The sequence below is a fragment of the Neovison vison genome, chromosome 3 (assembly GCF_020171115.1).
Source record: "Neovison vison isolate M4711 chromosome 3, ASM_NN_V1, whole genome shotgun sequence".
NCBI lineage: Eukaryota > Metazoa > Chordata > Mammalia > Carnivora > Mustelidae > Neogale > Neogale vison.
This window is the reverse complement of record NC_058093.1, coordinates 88,030,273-88,053,002: the sequence shown is the minus strand read 5'-3', so window position 1 is coordinate 88,053,002 and position 22,730 is coordinate 88,030,273. Positions and strand designations below refer to the sequence as shown.

Below are 22,730 nucleotides of genomic sequence, written 5' to 3'. Positions count from 1 at the left end.
GGAGACTGTCTACCTATTCCTAACACCTCTGACTTACTGAGGTTGACTATTTCCTGACCTATGTGTCTTCCTTAGCCCTAAATCTATCCAATAGTTTGTGGTTTTTTTCCCTCTCTGTGGAAAAATAGAAAAAAAAATGTCAATACAGTTTTGATGATGAGTTGGTGAAACATTCATTCATTGGCTCCCACTAATGGATAAATTCATCTGCTAGCCATCTTGGGAAGGTAAGGAGGGGTCCGCAACATTCCAAGCCAGGCTAAGAAGTGGCTCAGCTCCAAGAAAAAAGACATTTAAGTGCTTGTTTGACAAAAGTTCTTTATCTTCCTGTCTCAAAGCCTATGATGAGGCTCTGTGTAGACATGCCCAAAATGACTCAGGAAAAGCTGCATGACCCCTGCTCTGAAGACAATGGATACACGGGCGTGAATGTGGTCTTCAGGCTCCGGGAGACTTGTCTTGACTCCCATATTTGTGAGTTCTATGCCCTTGAGTAGGATGTAGACTCACTAAGTTTCAGTTTGCTTGTCTGTAATAAGAGGTCTCAAACCCACCTCCCAGTGCCATGTGCTTCCATGCTTCTTGCCTGTGTCCCTGTGGGTTAAAGTGAAATTCAGGGAGGTCTTCTTATTTGACTTTATATATTCAGTCCTTGTAATTTTGATTGTTCTGTGGTAGATGTTCAATAGCTACTGGTGACTGACTTTGCGTTTCAATTACTTAACAAGGCCAAAATACCAGGTATAATTGCCAGCACAGAGTGGGGACCAAGGTGTGCACAATAGCTCCTCTCACAGACACGCCTCTGAGAGGTCAGAAAGACCTCAGGAAAAGTTCAGGTTTTTCCAGTAGAATTATAAATTAGAAGAAAATACACTAAACCAGAAGCAGTAGATAGTTGTGTTTTTTTTTGTTTTTTTTTTGTTTTTTTTTTTTAATGCTAGGAATGACATATTAAACCCCTAGGGAACTGAGGAAGAGAGACGAGAAATACAGGAGATTCATGCTTTTGTAGTGCTTGTTACTGAGTAGCAAACACAGAGCAGGAAAAATCTAGAGATGTGACATGAAATTCGAGAGTCCATATATTCTTTTGCTCAAAAACCTTTAATGAGCACCTACTAAATGTCAGACACTGTTCTCCAAAGTGGAAAAGCTCAAAGAGGTTTGTGATGATGTCCATATCTTTGAAGGAAATAGGGGAGTAGGACATTCTCTCCTTTCTGAAAACCGCTTTATCCTTGAAGTGTCTATTTTAGAAGTCTTAGCAGAAGCTGTGAGACCCACCTGTTCTGGCTAAGCCCTTCAAGTTTGCAGGAGTAATTCACTTCCTGAGCTGTCTCTCAATATACCGGACAGCAGTCACCTATAAGGATTCAGTTGCAGAGAGAAAGTGTTAAAGGTTTGAGTCAGGGCAAAACCTTGCCAATTGACCCTTTTCACAGCTCTCTCCAGAGCTGACAATGTCATCCAAGAGGCTCCTGAGTTACGGTAACAAGGTGACCAAGGGTTTCCACTGATATCTTGAGAACTAGAGGCAGCACAAACCAAACCCAGCGGATGCGGAATGAACAAGACAGATATTGTGATGCAAGTGGTCAAACGCCCAGAGTACATCATTCCCAGAGTCAGGTTCCGACTTAAGTCATAGGTTAAAAGTTGTTCCCATTAGTGAATTCTCAGCCACTCTTAGACGATAAGCTTTTGACTCCCTTCCTGGTTGCATGATCGTCACTGACTGCAGATGAGTCTGCTCACCACAGAGCAGAATAATTCCCCAACAGAAAAAAGACAGAGGTAGCATCATTAGGAGCACCCCCCGCTTCCAGCTTCTTCTGAGGAGTGGAATGGTGCTTTGCGTGATTCCTTTAAATCAGTGCAACTTCTAAGGGAAGTGGAGAGTTTAGAAGTGGTGAGCCTTTGCTCTGTCCTTCCAATTAACATCAGGTAAAGTAGTTTATATGGAAACCTACATGGCTTCTACCTTGTCACAGACTATACACACTGGCTTTTATAATGTGAGCATTTCAACTAAAACCATGGTGAAATCTGACATTGACAATCTCCTGAACCAATATAGTTATGCTTAATTCTTAAAAAAAGACAGCATAAATTAGTGACCAGATTATAGGCTTCAGAGTTAGAGAAACTGGGTTTGACTCTAAATCTGACTGGCCTGAAGTAAGTTAACTAAACTCTGGTAATCTCATTTTCCGTGTTAGTAAATGGAAATATTAGTATCTTCATTATCTTTCTTGTGGACCTAAAGTTCTCCTTCTTTAAAGAAAATAATAATTTATTTTCTAAATAAATATAAAAATATAAAAATAATAAATATATATTTATTAAATATATCATATATAATAAATATAAAAGAATAAAATATAAATAAAATTAAAATTCAATTATTTATTTATTTGTTTGTTTGAGAGAGAGAGAGAGAGCAAGCACATGAGCGGGGGTGATGTGAAGCAGAGGGAGAGAAAGAGGGGCAGAATCCCTGCTGAGCAGGGAGCCTGATGCAGGACTCGATCCCAGGACCCCGGGATCATGATCTGGGCAGAAGGCAGCCACTTAACCAACTGAGCTACCAGGCACCCTGAACCTAAACTTCTACTAGTCAATCAAACTTTAGTAGGAACTCAAAATAATTTATGTTAATTTTTATTTTTGAAAAGAATGGAAAGAACTGAAATGAAATTAGGACATCTAAAAAGTTGATAGCAGTATTTCTTCCTTTTGAAATAAAATTGTTTTAAGCAAGTTGGAAAATCTTCACTTTTATTCTAACACCATAGAGACGTTGTAATTTATAAATTCAAAATGAAATAGAGTGTCAGAACAGTTCATGTTACTAAGGTTCTGAGACCTGCAGGTCTTTCCCTCTTTGACTTGTTCATCACATTCACCTACGAGAGAACATTTCATAGCAGCTCAAAGTTCTAACAAAGAACCATGAGATAATTGAATTTCATGCAACTTCATTTCTAACCGGTTCCATTTCCAAGTTTAGGGAAGGGAAGAGTAATGCCAATACGTTCTGTAAACGATCAACATCTGAAACAGATTCAAATCAGAGCCACTTATCCAGGGCTTGCTATAGACTAGAAGCAAGTAAGGTGTAGTATCTCCCTGCCAGGATATGAAAAATATAGTGGGAAATATAACAGGCAGGTTAAATATGGGTTCCATCAGTCTGAGGGTGTTCCATATTCCCTGATCACATACTGTCAAAATAAGGGGTGTAGACCAGCAGTCCTTCCAATGTTTTTCTTTCTCTATTTGGTGTCAGCTAATATTATGACCTGCATAGAGACAAGGCTATGGTTGCTCTGATTCATTTTGCTGCTCCTGGTGCCTAAAAGGAGAAATGGGCTCTAGGGGAAAAGAGGGTAAAGGTCTATGTGGCTTTCTGTGTTATTGTTTTTCCACCTTTTTCATTGTTTGATAGAAAAAACGACTCTTCATTAGAAGACAGTTGGGTCCAAGAACATAATGTTCATATTTGTATGTTGGAATATACATATTGTTTGTTTTGTTTCTGTTTATCATGTTGTTTTTTTTTTTTTTTTTTTTTTTTAACACAGTGGCTCGTGGTTAAGAAAGCTTCGGGCATGTAAGAGCAATCTAATCTTGTTGTAAATATTAACTTTACTGAATCAAAACTGTCCTTTCAACCACACCCCGAAATTCTAAGAAGCAAGTGGAAATAACTATACAGAGATCTTCAATGGTCATTTTAAACATATTTTTGTGTAAGTTTTAGTGACCTGAATAAAGTCTTCCCATAAACTCATTTTTCTACCACTTTTATAAGATGAATTCAGTTATTTTGGACTGTTAAACCAAAACCAGCTGCAGCAATATGATATAGTGGATAGAAACTTGAGTATATTAATCTCTTTAATGTTTTGTGACTTATAAAAAAGCATTCTTTTTTTTTTTAAGATTTATTTTGTTATTTATTTGACAGAAAGAGACAATGAGAGAGGGAATACAAACAAAGGGAGTGGTAGAGGGAGAAGCAGGCTTCCCACTGAGCAGGAAGCCTGATGTGGGGCTGGATCCCAGGACCTGGGATCATGACCTGAGCCAAAGGCAGATGTCTAATTATTGAGTCACCCCGGTGTCCCCACACAAATATACACATATAATTGCTTAAGTAATACATGTTCAATGCAGGAAACTTGATAAACACCAAGAAATAGAAAGGAAAATCAAAAGTTGTGATTTTTTTATCACCTGATTTAACTATTGTTACACCCAGCTCTTTTTCCCCATGCCGAGAGTTCAGTCATTGACTCAATGAACATGTATGTTGTGCCTCCTCTGTGCTAGGCACTCGGGAGTACTTCTGTAAGCCTGAAAAGCTTTTTGTTATTTTGAGGACTTTTTTTAGGTAGGGAGAGAGATAGAGGTGAAATATACAAAAATTACTTCTTAGACAAATGAACAGGATGAACTACATATTGTATTATGGTCTTTATTAAAATCTTCCCATATCAATATTCTTTTATAACATAGGGCTTATTATTTCATTATAGGAATTTATTACATGCAATTTATACAATGACTCTTTTAAGATATATTTTAGGTGCACAATATAGAAATAATGGTGCACTTAATTCTTGTGCCCACAGCCTTAACAACTTGTGAGATAACTACTTTAGGATAAACTTAAATTCATAGGAATGGACTTGTTTAGTCAAAAGGCAAGCACATTTTAAATGATTTTTTTTTTTTAAAGCATATTGCCAACTTCACTTCAGAAAGATGTGTTCATGTACTCTCTCACCAAAATTATATGGGAGAATCCATTTCTACACCCTTTCAGTAACCCTTGGTATTATTTCTGCTAATTCCTGCCAATTACATTGGCAAAGAGGGAAAAATAATTTCACTGTTTTTATTTGCATATCTTTGATTTCTAGTGAGGTTCAACATTGAAAAAAATATTGGGCTGCCTAGGTGGCTCAGTTGTTTAAGTGCTAAATGTTGATTTCAGCTTAGGTCATGATCTCAGGGTCCTAAGATCCAGTCCCAAGTAGGGGTCCTCACTGGCCATGCAGCCTGCTCACAATTCTCTCTCCCTCTCCCTTTGCTCTTTCTCTAAATATTTATACATATATATATATATATATATATATATATATATATATATTTTTTTTTTTTTTAACTAGGCAATGACACATTAGCTGGTTAGTTTTTCAGATTCTGAAATATACTGGAACAATGAAAAGAAGTAACAATGAAGGGAGGGATTCTGACTTCTGTTTTTACTTTGCTATTTATTTTTGGCTTTCCGTGGAAACAGACTCTGAAGTCAGGGACATGGATACACAAAATTTGGAGTTTTAGAACTTGAAAAAGATTTTGTGAGGATCTCCAAATGAGAAATGTTTACTATAAAGCCATGATTTTTAAAAATTACAGAAAGTCTTTATCGTTACCCAAATTCTATACCACCTATAGATTTTAATAAAGAGAAGACTTTAATGAAGACTAGTTAAAAATAGTCTCTACTCATTCCAAATGTTGCTGATACAGTATCTATGAATGATTTCTTCAAGCGATAACGCTTTTTTTTTTTTTTTCTTTTCCTAAGGAAAAACTGGTCTACTTCCTGGATTGTTCTTTCTAGCCGGAAACTTGAATTTTACAAAGAATCTAAGCAGCAGGCTCTGTCTAACATGGTAGGTAGTTCTGTTTCTACTCTTATCTTCACAGAACTATTATTGAATTAAAAGTTTGGTTTCATCAGAAATCACACTAAAGCCTCCAAGCTACCAACGACTAAAAGCAGATGGAGGAAATGACTCAATAAACTTTTAATCAGATGAAGGGAAAATAGAACTTAGTGTCTGTTTTATTAAGTGGTGCATTTGGAGAATAATCACAGAATGAGACGAATGGTGAGCAGCTATCTAGTAATGTGAAGGTAACACTTTAAATTAAGGTGCCATTTATAAATGCTTTATTCTTATTTATGAAATGATCGCTAAATGCAGCTACTTGCTCAAATAATGTATTATAAAGTATGTTATAAAATGCATTAGTAATAAATGCTTAACGGATGAGACTATGGGAAGCTGTTTTAAAGAATATTATAAGACGTAAATCCTATTAAACCATGTACGAGCATCTTTAATACATGAATTTAAGTTGTTATCTAGCATGCTATAAAGTGCTTCATACATTAATAAATAATAATAAACTGTTTATAAATGGCACCTTAATACAGGGTGTTACCAATGAGGAAACACTCTAAGTTAACCAAGTGATATTTTATCTTAGCCTAACTGCGACATTCACTATAACCAGCTAACCTTTCTGAATATTTCTGACTCCGTCTAATGGAGCTAATACAATTTCTGTATCCTGTAGTTACTACGTAAAGTGAAATTTGTAGGGTTTCTCTGTCGTACCTGGAGGAAGGCCTCACGAAGCCCACAGAGATTTGACAGTGACAGGAAGTAGGAGCCATTCCGAGCTAGTTACTGGGGCACCTCAAGCTCAAAACCTTGCTGCCCAGGCCCCAGAGATGCCACGCCGTGAAGGAGACAGTGGGCAGGCAGCATGTCTGACTGCCTCCTGATTCGGAAGGACACCGGCAGGCGCCAACCCGCCATACCCCATAGGCCTGATGGGCGGCAGGGAAAGGGGTCACTTGGCAGGAGTTAACCACAATGAACTAATTTGTATTTGGCAGGTAATAAAACGACAGCAAGTTCTTTGCTTTCCAGCCACTAGGCCTGTTTGCTATGTAATCCTCTTTAAATAGGAAATAGAAAATCATTTGCTAGGAGATGTTTGTTTGTTTGTTTTTAAATAGAAGAACAAAAGGTAGCGTTTGGCTTGTTCCTGATAATTGCAATAGTCTTTATCCCCAAGTGGCTTGCTGATTTTGGAGTCTTGATGAGGTCCAATCTGTAAACTAATTATAAATAAATTAAAAATACATCTCAATCCTTTGTATTTTTAATTTAAACTGGCTCAGAAATTTGTTCTAGCCTTTTGTTTTGTTTTTATTTGGGAGCTATAGTAAGGTTGGGAAAATCTTTTTAAGAACAATGAAGTACCCCTAAGGGTCAGACACAAAACAACTCCCACCCACTCAGGGGTCCTTTGTCTTCCCTTTGAATAACTTCTAAAAGGGTAGTCACGGGGTGCCTGGGTGGATCAGCGGGTTAAAGCCTCTGCCTTCTGCTCAGGTCATGATCTCAGGGTCCTGGGATCAAGTCCCGCATCGCACTCTCTGCTCAGCAGGGAGCCTGCTTCCTCCTCTCTCTCTCTGCCTGACTCTCTGCCTACTTGTGAACTGTCTGTCAAATAAATAAATAAATAAATAAATGAAAATCTTTAAACATAAATAAATAAATAAATAAAAATACAAGGGGAGTCAGGAAAGGGAGGAAAAGTCACTTGCCTGGCCAGTGTGGCTGCTGAGAAGATGATCTTCCTCCTGCTGGGTGCGAAGAGTTCCACTGGAGCAGCATTTATGTGAATGTTCTGGGAGAATGGGAGAGATTAGATTCCAAATTGAAGCATTTGCTTTATTTTTATTTTATTATTTTAATTTCCTCGTCCCAGGACCAGGAGATATAATTATCAGCTGTTTAATTTTATACAGGTGAAAGAAAGCTCTTTCCTAGATCGCAGGCAAACCTTTCAAGTAGCCCACTAATTGCTTGCCTCCAGTTCAACCTTCAGAGTTGTAAATTGACAATAGATTTTACTTTTAGAAGAAATTCGTTAATGTTTTTTGGCAGTCCCTATTTATTACTTCTGGCCCCGTTTTCAATGCTCTTATGGCTTCTCCCAGGCACTCATCTTCAAAGTGAATTCAGGGCAGGAACTAACTGTGTTTTGTGGTAATGGGGAAGAGAATTACAGATTCATGTTTGTACTGCATGAATTGTCGTGCTCCTCAACTTCTTGGATACATTTCTAACCAAGTATTAAAGGCCTAGTGGGATAGCCCACATTTACCAATTCCAGTCTCAGAAACGATACGATGATTGCCAGGCCTTGATTAAAGATGCTGTGGTTTTATTTTGAAAGAGATTTATGCTCAAGTTTCTGAATTTCCCTTGCACCCCCTTACACATGTCTTGGTATTGTTCATTGTGCTTCTGGGAAGAAGTCTGTCCTTTTCTCCAAGGGGTCAGTAGAAACTGAGTAGTACAGAATGTGGTTTAAAGAGTAAATGGCATTTTAATCTTTATAGGAATGATCTTTGAATGTTAATGCGGTGGTAAGACAAAGCAGCAAAGTAGCTAGGAGCAGGGCTTTGAAGTTCAACCGCAGGGGACTTCCTTCCAGTTTTGCTGCTTAGGACCTGACAAAGTCATTCAACTTCTTTGAGCTTCAGAATCCTCATCTGTAAAATGGGGATACTGATATCTGCCAAGAGAATCAATAGAGAATGAAATTAGTTAATAAAAGAAAAAATAAGTAGTAGTGTTAAATTAATATTATGGTCTGATATACTCTATCAAATAAATAAATATATTCTATAATATCTAATACAGGGCATGAGAGAATTATAATGTATTTTTACAGCATATTAATTTTGTCCTTGAACTGATGCAGACACGTGTAGAAGAGAAAAACACATTGATTCAAGGAATACCAGCATATATGATCTCCAAAAAGAGAACTATGTATCCATAGGCAGCTTAAGTGTTGGGTCAAAGCACTGAATAGTTCTGAATGTGAAGCCATCACCTCCATCTGGGACTCTAGATGTATCTCTTGCATGACCATAGATGCTTTCCTGGGGCCCTCAGCCTCTTCCACTGGCTGCTACTCTGTGACTTTCGCATTTAACACAGCATGTCACAAGATGTGCCTGATCCCACATTCCATGTCTGACTCTTTCTTTCTCACTGAAATTCTTTCAGTTTGCACCCAAGTCAGATTTCTGTCAAAAGCAGCCCCCTCCCGGAACTAGACACAGAATCATTTCACTGGCGTGTGTAAATGAGAGATTCATAGGCTTTGGGTCCTCAGTGACCTATTCAATGAAAAAGAGGGCTGACTCATTCTATTTTGCTTGTTTGTTTTTAGTAGTGTTGGGCCCATGGTCAAAGAAACGAGACTGATACAAAGCGAAGGTCAAGCAAAGCTTTTTTTTTCCGCGCCAAGCATCGAGAATCAAACGGATAGGCCAGGGATGTCTCTTGCAAAAAGGCGACCCTCCCTGCCTCACAGGCTAACGTTTATAGAGCAAAGGCCATGTGGTTGGTCCTGGCCACACACAGGTGGCCAACGAGATTGTAACACACAGAGAAAGCTGCACAGTCATGCTAAGTCACACACGGGTGGCCAGTGGAACTACAATTTACCCCATAGTAGCTATTTGAACTAGCCTATCACCTTGGACAGAATTGGCGCCGGAAAGGTGCCCAAAAGGCAGGGCCCACACTCCTTGGTAGCTAGGGAGACAGTATGTATGCTCTACTAATTGGATATCTCCACCTGACCAGACTCATCCCTGCATTTGGGCTGTTATCTCCACCTGACCTGACCCACCCTTATATTTGGGCTTTGTTACCTGGGACTGGTTTCCCAGACTTGCTTTTAAGTAAGTTCCTCGGGGCCTGGGGGCGGGGTAGGGGGGTTGGCGGGCAGGGTCAATTTAAGTTTTACTGCATAAACAACAAAATGGCTGTTCAACCCCGGGTGGGGCCACTCTGGCTGAATAGGCCCTTACAGTAGGACATTCAAGGGTAACCTCCCGCTTACTACCTGTCCTTTTCTAGCAGGAAGGGCATCATAGAATATCCCAACCCCAAATCTAGATATGATAAAACCTCATAATGCAATGCGTTAGTCTTTACCAAAATGGGAAACCACCCCCCTTCTTTGTCTATATATGTTATCTCTGTTTTGTTCACTTCACCTTGGACCTGAGAAAGTTTGGTTAAGACTGGTGGGCCCTCCTGTGTGAAGGAGCATTTGAAAACCACTGGTGTAACGATGTCCAAGGTTTCCTGGATTACGAAAGAAAGAATGATGCTCATTTCCTCACTTTCTTTTTTTTTTTTTTAACCCTATACTGATTTGTAACTGACTTTAAATGTTTGAAATATATTCATTGGAAAAAATGCTGAAACCATTTTTAGTAAAATGTATAATAAATATGTATATTTTAAAAGTCATTAGTCAAACTCCTACACAACCACCCCCTAAATCAAGACTCTGTCAATCTTCTAGAAATCTCACTCCCTGCCATTTGTCCCTTTATCATCCAGCTTGTTCCCTTGCCACATAGGCATTTTAGTTATTATTTTATAACGTTCATTATTTTCCCACCTGTGTCCATAGCCCTTAACAAATGTAGTTTACTTCTTCTGGTTTTGAATTTATATAAATGGAAACACAGTATATGCTTCTTTTATTTCTTGCCTCTTTCTTTAAATATGTTATGCTTCTTCTTTTCATTTTTTTTTTCTTCCATGTTTTTTTTTACACTGGTTTAAGTGATGTCATCTGTTTCTATTTTGTTAGTGGCTTGCTTACCATTACAACATTGATACTTACCAAAGCCTAAAGCTAATCAAATGCTTTAACCTTTTCCAAAATATTACCTTAGAATATTTTTAATCCGTGTATCCTCTTCTCAGCATAGATGCTATTGTTTGCTATTGTAGTTCTTTTTTTTTTTAACACCATCAAACAGTATTTTTTATTTGAAATAGAGTCAATGTTGATTTAATATTTGCCATGTTCTTTGCTATTTCCTTCTTTCTTCATTTTCTACTAAGGCCTTTTTCTTTTGTTTGAAGTATATTCTGAGAAATTCCTGTAACAACCTAGCTCAGTGTTTACTTGTTTCAAATATCTCTATTTCTCCCTCATTCTGGAAATATATATATTCTTTCAGGATACAGAATTTTGAGTTGGCACTTACTTTCTTTCAGCACATCAAAAATGTTATTCCACTGTTTTCTGTCATCTATTGTTGTGATCAAAAATTTACCTTAGTTCAATCACTGTTATCTGGATGCTTATAATATATTTATAATTACCTTTGTTTTCCCACAGTTTTATTCTTCGTTATGGATCGTTGCCTTCAAATAGTTTATAACTGTCACTACTATATTTTAGGAAAGTATCTTATTATTATTTTGCTAATACCTTTTCAAATGAATCTTCTTTTATAGTTTCTCTTATTTTTTTCCAATTCTTTAGCTAAATCCACATTGTCTTCTTAGTCTAGTCTCCACATTTTACATTCTTTTTAAATCTTTTTTGTTTTTTTTGCTTTCTGAACTGCATTCCAAACCATTTCTCTTGATTTATCTTGTAATTCTTTAATTCAATCTCCCTTTGTGATAAACATCTTTATTTCAATTATTGTGGTTTTCATTTCTAAAAGTTTTTTTTAAAATTTATAGTGTCATTTGTGATAGTTGTCTTCTGCAGACATTTTCCAGATTCCCTTTTATTTTCTTAAAATTAGAAGCCTGTAGTTGTTTTATATTCTGTGTCTTGTGACATAGCATCTGAAGTCTGCATCAGTCTGTTTCTGTTGCTTTTCACTCTGTTGCTTTGTTTCCTTGTGTGTCTGGTTATTTTTGACTGTGTGCTAATCATTTAGGCCTAGGATAAATATGTCCTACTGCAGAATATTTTGCATTTTTCTTAGAGGGTCACACTCTTGGTAATTGATTAGCTCATCTAAGTTACCAGTTTAAAACTCTCAAATTGTGTATACATAATAGGAGCATATACAACTTTTCAGAGACAGAATTATTCTCCAGTCTTCCTTTTTATTTTTTTCTCATCTCTCACATTGCTCATCTACAAAGGCAGTTTTCTTTATAATCCCATGACTTATAGAAAGAGAACAAGTTCAATATTGGTTCTCCTTTATTCTTTCATAAGACCTCAGACAGCCTCTTTTCCATTATTTTGTGAAGTCAATTGACCAAAATTCAATTGTATAGTATAAACAAATGTCCTCAGGCAAAGAGCAATTATGTTGATTTGATATTCAGCTTTCCTCTCTGGGTTCAGATTCCCCTTTCCCAAAAATATTTACCCTAGCAGGTCCCACTATCTCATAGGCTTTCAATATTTTTAAGGTAATTTTAAAAAGAAATATTTTTTTCCAGCATTTTTCATTATTTTCAGTGGAGAGTTGATCTAAATAGCATAGATTCTCATTTACAATCTACCTCACTTTCATTTAAATATGCATTTGGTTAATCAAGTTTGTGCTATTTATATAAGCCTTGGTAGGAAAAGACTTCATAAGAATATGTATTGAAATCCTACAATGAACAGCTTGCTCATTAGGGCTACATATAAGGCATAGAGATATAATCAAGATATAGTCTTTGCTTTATAGCATCTTTGCCAAAAAATAGGGTGAGATGAAATAAGAAACATAAAAGAGTTTTTCTGAGATTTAAAGGAGGGAGAGCTCACATCTGTGAAAGATTTGAATTGGGCCTTGAAGGATGGTTATAATTTCAATATGTGGAGATTTATGGGCAGGGAATTCCAGTGAATTAAAAAATATGAACGATGACATGAAACTGAGAATGGGCAAGGTCTGTGTGCTAAAAAGAGAAAAGAGGTTTTTTTTTTAGTTTGGTTGGAAGATAAGATTTAAAAAAAAAAAAAAAAAATAGCTTGAGAAGTGTGCCAAGGACTGGGATTTGCTACCAGGGGCAAATCTTTAAGAAGACAAGCCAGTATTCTCCAAATATCTTCCCCCTAGAATAATCTATCATAGCTGTTCTTTTTAATAAATATGTACTGGACAGGCGTATGACCCAGGTGTTACCTGTCTTCAAAGGACGAGGCCTACCATGAAAAAAGGCAAGTGAGGAGGTTGATTGTTCTAGGATCATGGCTTCATCTCATTTAGCCCAAGAAAAACAAGTCTTGCCTCCAAAGGCAGCTACATCATATTTGCTTTATCTTTTTAAAGAAGTCTTAAAGAAATAAGAGTTTGGTTTCTCCTCTGAGGCCTGGACTCACACCCCATGCATGTCTTTTTTAGTGTCACTGAAGTATTTCAATCAGCTCCAACACTTTCCAGTACAATCTGCCACCTTGGTACCTGCTGTGCTGTGTGATTTTAGAGCTTCTGCCTGATATGGACTGGAACCTGACTCTAGCCATGGGATGTGACAAATATGCATTCTTGGTTTAAAAAATGATAGATTGCCTTATGGGAGAAAAGCTTTGTAACTTAGGGCACTCATTTTATTTATTTATTCTATAAATAATTAACAATTCCTAACAGGTATCACACAATGTGTTTTTAAACCCTAGAGATATCAGATGAATAATTTATGATCCCTGCTTTTAAGGTGTTTGTCTTCTGATAGAGGAGACAGAATCAAAAGTAGGTTTATTATAACAATACCTGACTAAAGTGATTATATACATGGTGTGGAACCATAGATCTAGTCACAATTAATCCTTCCCCAGAGAAACTCTTTTTCCAAGTGATGCTCAACCTATATGTCTCTCCACTTGTTCATTCTGCAAAATCACTGAGCATCCTTGATGTTTTAGCTACTAGGCTAGGTGATATGAAACATACAAAAATGAATCAGACTCAGATCTTTCCTTTGAGGCTCTAGAAACAAAAAGTATGCCCATAATCCAGTAATTGTGGTGAAAAAGTAGACATTGACAGTTGCTCCAAAATGGTATGAACAGAGGCTTGAGTTAGTTCTATAGTAACTCAGAAAAGAGAGATTGCTTCCAATTGGAAAAGATTCTAAATATATGTCGAGGAAGTGACAGTTGAGCATGTTTTTGAAGGATGAATAGGATTTTGAGGCAGAAATGGGATGAAAAGGACATTTTGTGTAGAAATAAGGGAGTAACCAATGATAAAATGTAGGAAATTAAATCTTTTATTTATTATACAGATATGTATTGAAATCTTGCCTTGTCCCATGCACTATGTGCTAATCATTGGTCTTGAAAATGATTCTTGGAAGTTCCCTAAGGCCTAGGGTACATGTCCTTCATCCAAAATATTTTGCATCTCTTCTATGAGTTGCCTTGTTGTTCTTCAACATATATTGTGACAACCTTTCACTGGTAGGTGAATGTACCTATCAGTGAAAGTTTGCCTCAAGATAAGATGAGGGAAGCAGGCACTCTAGTTTGGGTAGAAAGTCCATGTGGAACCACCTTAGGAAAGAGCTTGAACAGGATTGTGAGCAGACATAATTACATTCTGTGAGCACCCTGGAGCCCTGTGCAAGCAATACCAACTATCCTCAAATTAGGGCAGATTCAGAGTTCTCATAGACAGTTTTGAGGAATTAAGATATATATATATATATTTTTTTTTTCTACTTTTGACACAAAGAAGAAAGGACTTCTTAAATTGTCTGGGAGACATTTTCTACAAGTCTGGTGAAACAAAAGAGAGCCATGAGGCCTGTGCTCTTATTGACAAAGAAAATGGCAAAACTGCTAAGTTGTCATCAGTATGGCCCAATGCACTTAGTGAATCACAGGTCATCTTCTCACTTAGAAAATACTTTAATATTCTCATATGTCCTTGACCATTTACAATATGGTTCTCTCTGAAGACATCCTAGTGCAAAGAAAGCAACCAATTCATCTGAGAGAACATGAGCCTAGTAGTACATCAGTGGGAGCCAGTAGCAAGCCCGCACTTATTTTCATGTGATTCCAGAATATATGTTTGGTGTCATACCTACTAAAATAAACACACTATGGAAAGTTTATTTGTGGTTTAAGAAATTTCTCGTCTCCACATCCATCAAAATTCAGACCTAGTGGAACTTACACTCGTCAGTTAGCTATTTCTGTTATATTTATCCCACACTGCTCATGAATCCTAGTTAACATAAACTTAGTCTGACATAAATTCAAAACCATTATAAACATTTTAGGCAATATTTCTCCCTCAAATTGTATGGTTCTGAAACCAGTATGTTCAGTATGGACCCTAGATACTCATTGCTTGTGTAACTCTTTTTTGGGGGGAGGGTGCTGCTTTTATTTTTTTTCTCTTCACATTGTACTGATAATTTTTATTCAGAGGCCAACACTGGCATATTTTTTTTTTTGATAACAGAAAACTTTCCCAAGACATTTAATAAACTATTAACCTTTTCAAACCACTCATTCAGCCATAACCTTGAAAGCAAAAAAGAGTAAGATAAAAGGCCTCATTAAAATAGTTTGTTTACTTTTTTAATATTGTTTACTTCTAATGCAAATAATGAACACAAGCATTAATTAAATAATGTAATATATCTAATGTTCATTTACTGTAGTATGGCTTTAATAACAAAATGGACTTATTTATAGGAGTAAAATGATGTGATTTAGCAAAAAGATGAAAATAGTTTCAATCAGAAAGCTATTCATGAATTATTGAGTATTCTGTGCAAAATGAATATGGAATTATTTTATCTTTGTAAAGTGAGTATTGAGCCCTTATTTGGATCCCTGCTCAAAAGGATCATAAACATTGGAGGGCAAACAATAGATCTACCAAACTTAGCCTAATGAAGGCATCTTAAATTTCTGCTTAATCTTTTAATTCTCCTAATGATAGTGCTCTGGCAAAGTCAGCATGGTTAACATCGGGACAGTTTCTAGCATTGCCACAGGCTGTACTGTCATATGGCCTCATCGAACCTTTAAAAATTAGAAAAAAATAATAGTCCAAGACCTAGAGGATGATGGGTAGAGATGGGAAGAAAGAAAGAAAGAAAAGAAATTGAATTCTAGTGTTTTATTAGCATAAACATTGTAAGGAAAAAAATGAAATCAAGTGATCAATATTACTATAAATGAAGCCATGTACTCTGGTTATAATTCTCTCAAGATTTAGCCATTAACCACAATAAATTCTGTATCTTACATAATTTTTAATAACCACAAAAATCTATGAAATTGATAGGATGCTTTATAAATGGATAATAGCTTACTGTCCAATAAACCTCACCTTAGGCTCTCTCAGAAAACTATTTTAATTATGAAGTTTGACTCTCTGTGGTTTATCATTTTGGTCAATGTAATGTATCTGATTTAGAGTTTGCATTTCTCCAAGATAAAATAGACTTTTACTTCACAGTGCATTTTGAGATTAACTGAATATATGTATTTGGTCTTTCTTAACGGTTCACTACTGAGGTGAAATGCTCTGGGAAGCAGTATACCATATCAGGTAGAATAAATCAGATCACCTGGGTTGAGAATACCAGGTTCCCATTTTATTTTAATTTTTTTAAGATTTTATTTATTTATTTATTTATGAGAGAGAGAGAGACAGCCCAAACAAGAGAGAAGGAGAAGCTGACTCCCCACTGAGCACAGAGCCTGATGTTGGGTTAGATGCTGGGCTTGATCCCAGGGTCCTGGGATCATGACCTGAGCTGAAGGCAGATGCTTAACTAACTGAGCCACCCAAGTGCCCTATCAGGTTCACATTTTATTTGTTCCTATAGTCCTTGAATATTTCAACTGCAGTGTGAGTTTAATAGGAGTCCTTACCTCAGACAGTTTATTGTGAGATTATGTGAGAATACTGATACGGCATGCCTGGCACACAGCAATGATAAATACCAATTACATTTGTTACTATTGATTTTATTACTCCATGGAGCAATAGAGTATAGGGGCTAAGAGAGAAGTCACTGGAACCCAATAGAATCGGATTCAGATGTTCAAATTGCCACTTACTGGCAGTGTACTTAAAATCCCTGCCTTCATTTTTCTTAACATAAAGACTTCAGGTAGGGGAACACTTCTTCTGTCCAAATACAATCCAAAATTTCTGCAGAACCTCATTTCTTACTCATACCACTGTCCAAAGCAGGTATTCCTGGTCAGTTTTCTGCTATGTGGTGCTTCTCTCATCTTTTGGGTCCGCAGACTCCCTGTGGCAGATGAGAGAAAGGTAGAGAGAACATGAGAAGGTCTGTATGCTCCTTAAAGCCATAAACCCGGAAGTGATTCACATCGTTTTTGCTATCAGTCCAGTGATGACAGCGGGTCACATGGCCACGTGTTGTTGCAAGGGGGACTGGGAAGAGATGGAGGCCCTGGCTAGTGAGCTGCTTCCCTTTGACAACACACATGGTGGTGTAGCACTACTCATCTCTGCCACAAGGATCAGTGATCTCAGCCCAGGTTCTCTAGAGAACGAGGCCCGAATTTCGTGCCCATCCTTTTTGTTTTTGTTTTTGTTTTTGTTTTTTTGAAGGCATGATTACGTGATTTAGAGAGTGAGGCACACGGAAGTGAGGCAGGGAATGATGGGGGAATAGTGGAGAAGCTGTGTCATCAAGCAAGCTGCTACTCTCCAGTGAACCTCAAAGAGACACAGAGAATCACTGGGCAGCTGCAGCACTTGACTTAGAAGGAAGCTGCAGGTAGGCTGTTTGAAGAAAGCATGAGGCAGTCTGTGGGAGAGAAGGAGGGATGGAGGAGAGTTATGTTTCTTCTCATTTCCTGTTTCTTTTTGGTTCACCGCCCAGAGTCTTCACTGCCTATATCAGATGAATCCTGGGCACACTCTTGGATGGCTGCTCAGAAAGCCAGATTCTATACCCTATAAACTGATAATTTATACAAATCTGAAAATAGATGAGGACCCAAAAGCCCGTCTGCACTCTGGCAACCAGGAGGGAGGGCCTCGAATTCCAGAAAGGTGACTGACCATCCTCAGGAAGTGGGACCAAATGGGTTCAAGCAGGTTGGTTATGTGCGGGGACAGCTGCAGTAGACTGACAGGATGAGGGCCTAGGTAAGGACTGAGGGAACACCCAAGGCATCGAAAATGTGTCCAAGCTAGTTACCTTGCAAAAGTAAATAATAATAAATAATAATGTAATGCAAATGGAGACAGTATCAGCATACAACAAAAGTAGACTAAATAGAAACTATTGTATTTATTCTGGCAAGATTTGGATTCAGAATGGAATGCAATATATCTGTTCATTTCTTGAAAGGGATAGGATACTTTTTCCTCAAAAAACAAAGAAAAAACCAAGCATACAACATTCTAGTGCCCAAAGTCTCCAACAAAGGTTTGCTTTTCTGAAAATCTCAGTTTGATTTGGTCTTGTATATACTGAGAAATTTCACTGTAGAAACAATTTCAGTTATTATTAACACCATTTATATTCATATACATAAAACCCACATCTTACAATCCAAGTATCGTCTTCTATGTTGACAGCGGCCATACTTTAGACATTAATAAGATCAGGTATCCATTCAGCACTCTTTCCTAAATCATTTTGCCCAAATGAGAATTTATAAGTGAGTTTTATCCTCCTCCATGAATGATTTTCCAGAATCAAAACCAGTTATGTGATAAAAGTTAATTCCCCTAAACGGATTTTGTGTTTTATGTTTCAAACTGATAAGGACAATCTGAGTCTATATTCTGGAATAGTAATTAATCCAAAATAAAAAATGGTAGCTAATAACCTGCTTCATCAAATCCAAGACTTGTTTTGTTTTATTTTTTGTAACCCCATCTAATGATAAGGGTAAGATAATGAGTGGTCCAGCGATTTGTTACCTATGCATATGCCCAATCTTCCTCATGGAAAATGCCATCAAGCAAAAGAGAATCTGGCCGTTCTTATTTTCTTAATGTGTGTTAAAGAGTCTCAAATTTCCCATGAAAAATGAAAAACATAATCCTAAGGTTTAATCTAAAGTTTTACTCTAAGTTTTAATCCAATTTTTCTCTGGAAAAATACAGAAAGGATACCTGTCAAATATTATTGGAGAATAGTAAAGATAAACTAAAAGAATAATAAAAATCAGAAGTGGACAGGACTCAGGATCAGTTTTTAATGGCTTTACATTGCCCCCAACAAACAGGTTTTTATATTTTATTGTCTAGAAGCAGTAACTTTTTAAATAATTCTATTTAAGTATTTTCAAGCCAGCCATTTATATTTTAAGTTTACCCCGGAAGAGATATGATAAGTACACTCTTAGATTTAAATCCAAATTTAGTCAATTTTTAAAAAGTATATTTTTATAATGATGTACAATATGATCCATTGGCATCATGTAGTTCATTAGCAGACTTTTTCTTGTGTTTTATAGCTGTAGAATCAGAAATATGTTTTCTATTAAAGGATTCTTTAATTTCAGCCTTCTTGAATAAAATCTTGACTGTCTTCCAAATAAATTCAACAACTTTTCTGAAAAACTTGTTCCAATGTTTAACAATGTTTAAATTCTGAAAATTTTTCCTTCTAATAAGTCTGAGTCCTTGGCATTGTTCTTCAAGCCTAGATCTCTCTGCTTTAGCTTTGTAACAATGAACTACTGAGCAGGATCATTTTTACATAGTCTTCTCTTAATATATCTTGGTTTTCTCTTCTTGAAGCTGATATAATTATTTACTTGAATTTTACTCAAATCACTTTAACTTTTTCTGGTATACTTCTGATCCCAAATCCAATCATTTGCTCCGATTGTGACTTCAGGTCATTTCCTATTAAAGATCAATATGAATGGGGATATTGTGTTTTAATTTTATTAACTATTAAATTGCATTTTTAAAAATTATCTCATTTTGTAAACTATTAACCTGAGATGTTTTATTTATTTTGTAAGGAATGTGGAAGTTTTCCACTGTGATTCTCTGTTGGATAACAAAAAGAATTGTAACAAAATGGATTTTAGAATAGAGGAGATGGTGGGAAGGTGAGACTAAAGGAACACCTCATGGAGATTAGTTTGGAATTATATCATCAAAACGAACTGTAGTGGGTCAAAGAAAAATAAATGTGTTCCAGATGAAAAGAATGCATCCAATGTATAGAACTGGGAGAGTGTGGTGCATATGGGAACTGCCATGAATTTAGCATGGCTGGTTGTAGAAGAACGGGGGATGGAAGAAACTCAGAAGGATGGTTGGGGAGTGAGGTAAAAGAGCCTGTAGAGCTTACTGAGAGATTTGTACGTCATCCTGTCGGTAATAAGTTTTCCATAAGAAACGTGGTAAGATTTGTGTTTTAGAGAAAAAAGTCAAAATGTAGAGAATAAAATGAAATCGTTTTGTGTGGTCCCAGAGGGAACAGTGAGAGAATCCAGATGAGAGAAAATAAGAGCTTAAACGAGGCTGCAGTCATGAGATGAAGAAAATGGAGCTCGTTCTGGAATTCAGGCTCCGCATTGCTCGGTCTCTTGTAAACAGTAAAGGAAAGGGAAGAATGAAGAAAAGGTGAAGTGGATCAAGGGATGGTTAAGCATGACAAGGAATAGAAAAAAGGGGGCAAGTCTAAGACAGTGATTTCCCTGAGGTGTCTGTGCTACATCTTAATGGTGGTTAGTTAGGAAGCACAGTTTGGGGCGCCTGGGTGGCTCAATGGGGTTAGGCCTCTGCCTTCGGCTTGAGTCATGATCTCAGGGTCCTGGGATCGAGCCCCACACTCTCTGCTCAGCAGGGAGCCTGCTTCCCCCCCCCTCTCCGCCTGCCTCTCTGCCTACTTGTGATCTTCCTGTAAAATAAATAAATAAAATCTAAAAAACCAAAACAAAACAAAAAAAAAAAGCAAAAAAAAAAACCACACACAGTTTGGCTCATTAGTAGGAGCTAGAGGCCAGAGGAAAAATTGAGGTGTCAACATGTTCCAGGTGATGGATCAGATCAGAAGCTAGACGAAACCCAAAAGAAGGAATAAACTATAAGAAATAATGACCTGGAACAGTAAACCAGAGATTACCAACACTTAAGAAGTGGGAAGAGGAAGAGAAGTAAGTGAAAGAAACAGAGAAGGGACAGTATAAAAGGTGAAATAAAAATTTAGAGAGAAAATGTCTCCTAGCTGAGGGGCAGTGATTTTAAGGAAAAGGAACAGAATCTAACAGTTCAGAGTTCAAGCAGAAGGATGATGGGAGGGAAGGCATCAGATTGTTTTTGTTGACTTTCATGGTTAAAACATTTTTTAGATTAGATAAGGAAGGGAGTAAAAGCCTGCAGTGGGTTGAAAAGAGAATAAAACATGAGCAAGCAGAGAATGTGACTGCAGAAAACTCAAAAATCCTGGCAATCATGGAAAATAAATTGGCGAGATTGAGAACAAGCAAGGTTGTAGGGTTGATGCTTGCATATATTTATGTATGTTTTTGAACAAGAGTGACATGAGCATAGCTGTGGGCTAAAGGATATAATCTGTTTGGGAGAGGGAGGTTGAAAATGTAGGAGAAAAGGGACAACTTAGAAAATGAGGAACAGGATTGGATAGAATTAGGAACTAAGCAGAAAAGCCATGGGCTGAAGGAGGAACATCTCTTCCTCTGAGGCAGAAAAGGACATGCCTTGAAGTGGATCATGCACTGTATAGCAACAATGGGCCAGGAGATTTGGATGTTCGTAGACGCCAGTGTCATGCCAGGCATGGGAGTTCATTAGACAGGTGGACCCGAATCACAGACTCAGATCCAAACTTCCAGGAGCCAGAACAGAATATGGGAAATTATGACACTTACAAGGAAGGGATAGAAAATGTTAATTCTCATCATGTGACCTAGTAGGAGGAAAGGTTGGGTATGGAGAGGAGAGAAGGTCATGTATTAGGTTATGATCAAGAACTTGGGACTTGGAGTTGGAGGACAGTGAATTCCTATCTCTGCTCAGGCACACATTACGTACATGAGCTTGTGTAAGCACTTATGTAACCACTTAACCACCCCCTGCTTGAGTTTCTCCACATTGTAAGTTGAAGGCGATGGTAACAACTGCACAAGACTATTGTAAGGAGTAAATAAGAAATAGATACAAAGCTTCAGAAAGCATGACAGAGAGGGATTTATTAAAGTTTGTGTTTGTACGTTAGTTCATTTTGATGACAGGACTCTGAAGTTGGGAAGAATGGTGAATGTTCTAGCTCAAGGGTTGTATGAACTCTGCAAATTAGGAGCATGCCATTTGATGGGCTGCTGGAATGTGGTGAAGCTTGGAAGAGAGGTGTTATGAGGAAGAACAGAAAGTGACTAGGAACACACAAAAAAAGTTTGCTAAGTGTTGATGACATTGGTGTTGGCAATGATTTCATGGATATGTTAAGTGTTTTTTTACCATGTTTTTATTTGTTTGTTTGTTTCATTGTTTTTTTCCTGAGTTAAAAACCCAGCAGAAGAAAGTGGCCATTATTTGTAATATTACTTTTTTTTATTTTGTAATGTTATTACTTTTTGTAATGTCAAAAGTTATTTTTCCAGAATTAGGGGATATGAGGAAAATGATAGAAGAAGGAAAAGTGGAGGAAAGAGTGGAGTGGATCGTTGCATAGGGGAGAGCAAGAGAGTGAGAAATGGGGGAGCATTGAAGTAGTTGGTGAGTTGGGGACATAGGCGGGTTTATGAAAGGAAGTGAAACCAGTAAGGGCCCAGAGGGGTGCATACAAGGCCTAGTGATTCCAGTCACTTCAAAAGCAAACATAACAGGGTGGGAGTGATGGAAACTCAGAACATGGGATTTGCTAGATGAGAAGGAGAATGAAGATTAATGAAATGGAGAGAAGGGGAAACAGTGGGTTTATGAAGAGTTCATGAGTCAAGGTCAGGGTCATCAGAGGTGACTGAATGATGGGCAGAGTTCAGACTGAGATAAATCCAAGCCAGAACCAAAGCCATGGGATTTAGTGAACGATGCTGATGAGAAGAGTGTGGCAGAGCTGAATGGTGAGAACTCTGGAAAAGCTTAGATTGCTTTTTCCCCATAAAGAAAAAGC

At 37.3% G+C, this 22,730-nt stretch overlaps 1 protein-coding gene across 1 annotated transcript in view; it reads left to right on the top strand.

The window, feature by feature from the left end:
- ARHGAP15 (Rho GTPase activating protein 15) overlaps window positions 1-22,730 on the top strand; it is a 602,539-nt gene that overhangs the window by 96,270 nt on the left and 483,539 nt on the right. The window contains exon 5 of the mRNA XM_044242546.1: window positions 5,606-5,693. Within this exon, the coding sequence (XP_044098481.1) occupies window positions 5,606-5,693 (88 nt within the window). The remainder of the gene's footprint in view (window positions 1-5,605; window positions 5,694-22,730) is intronic.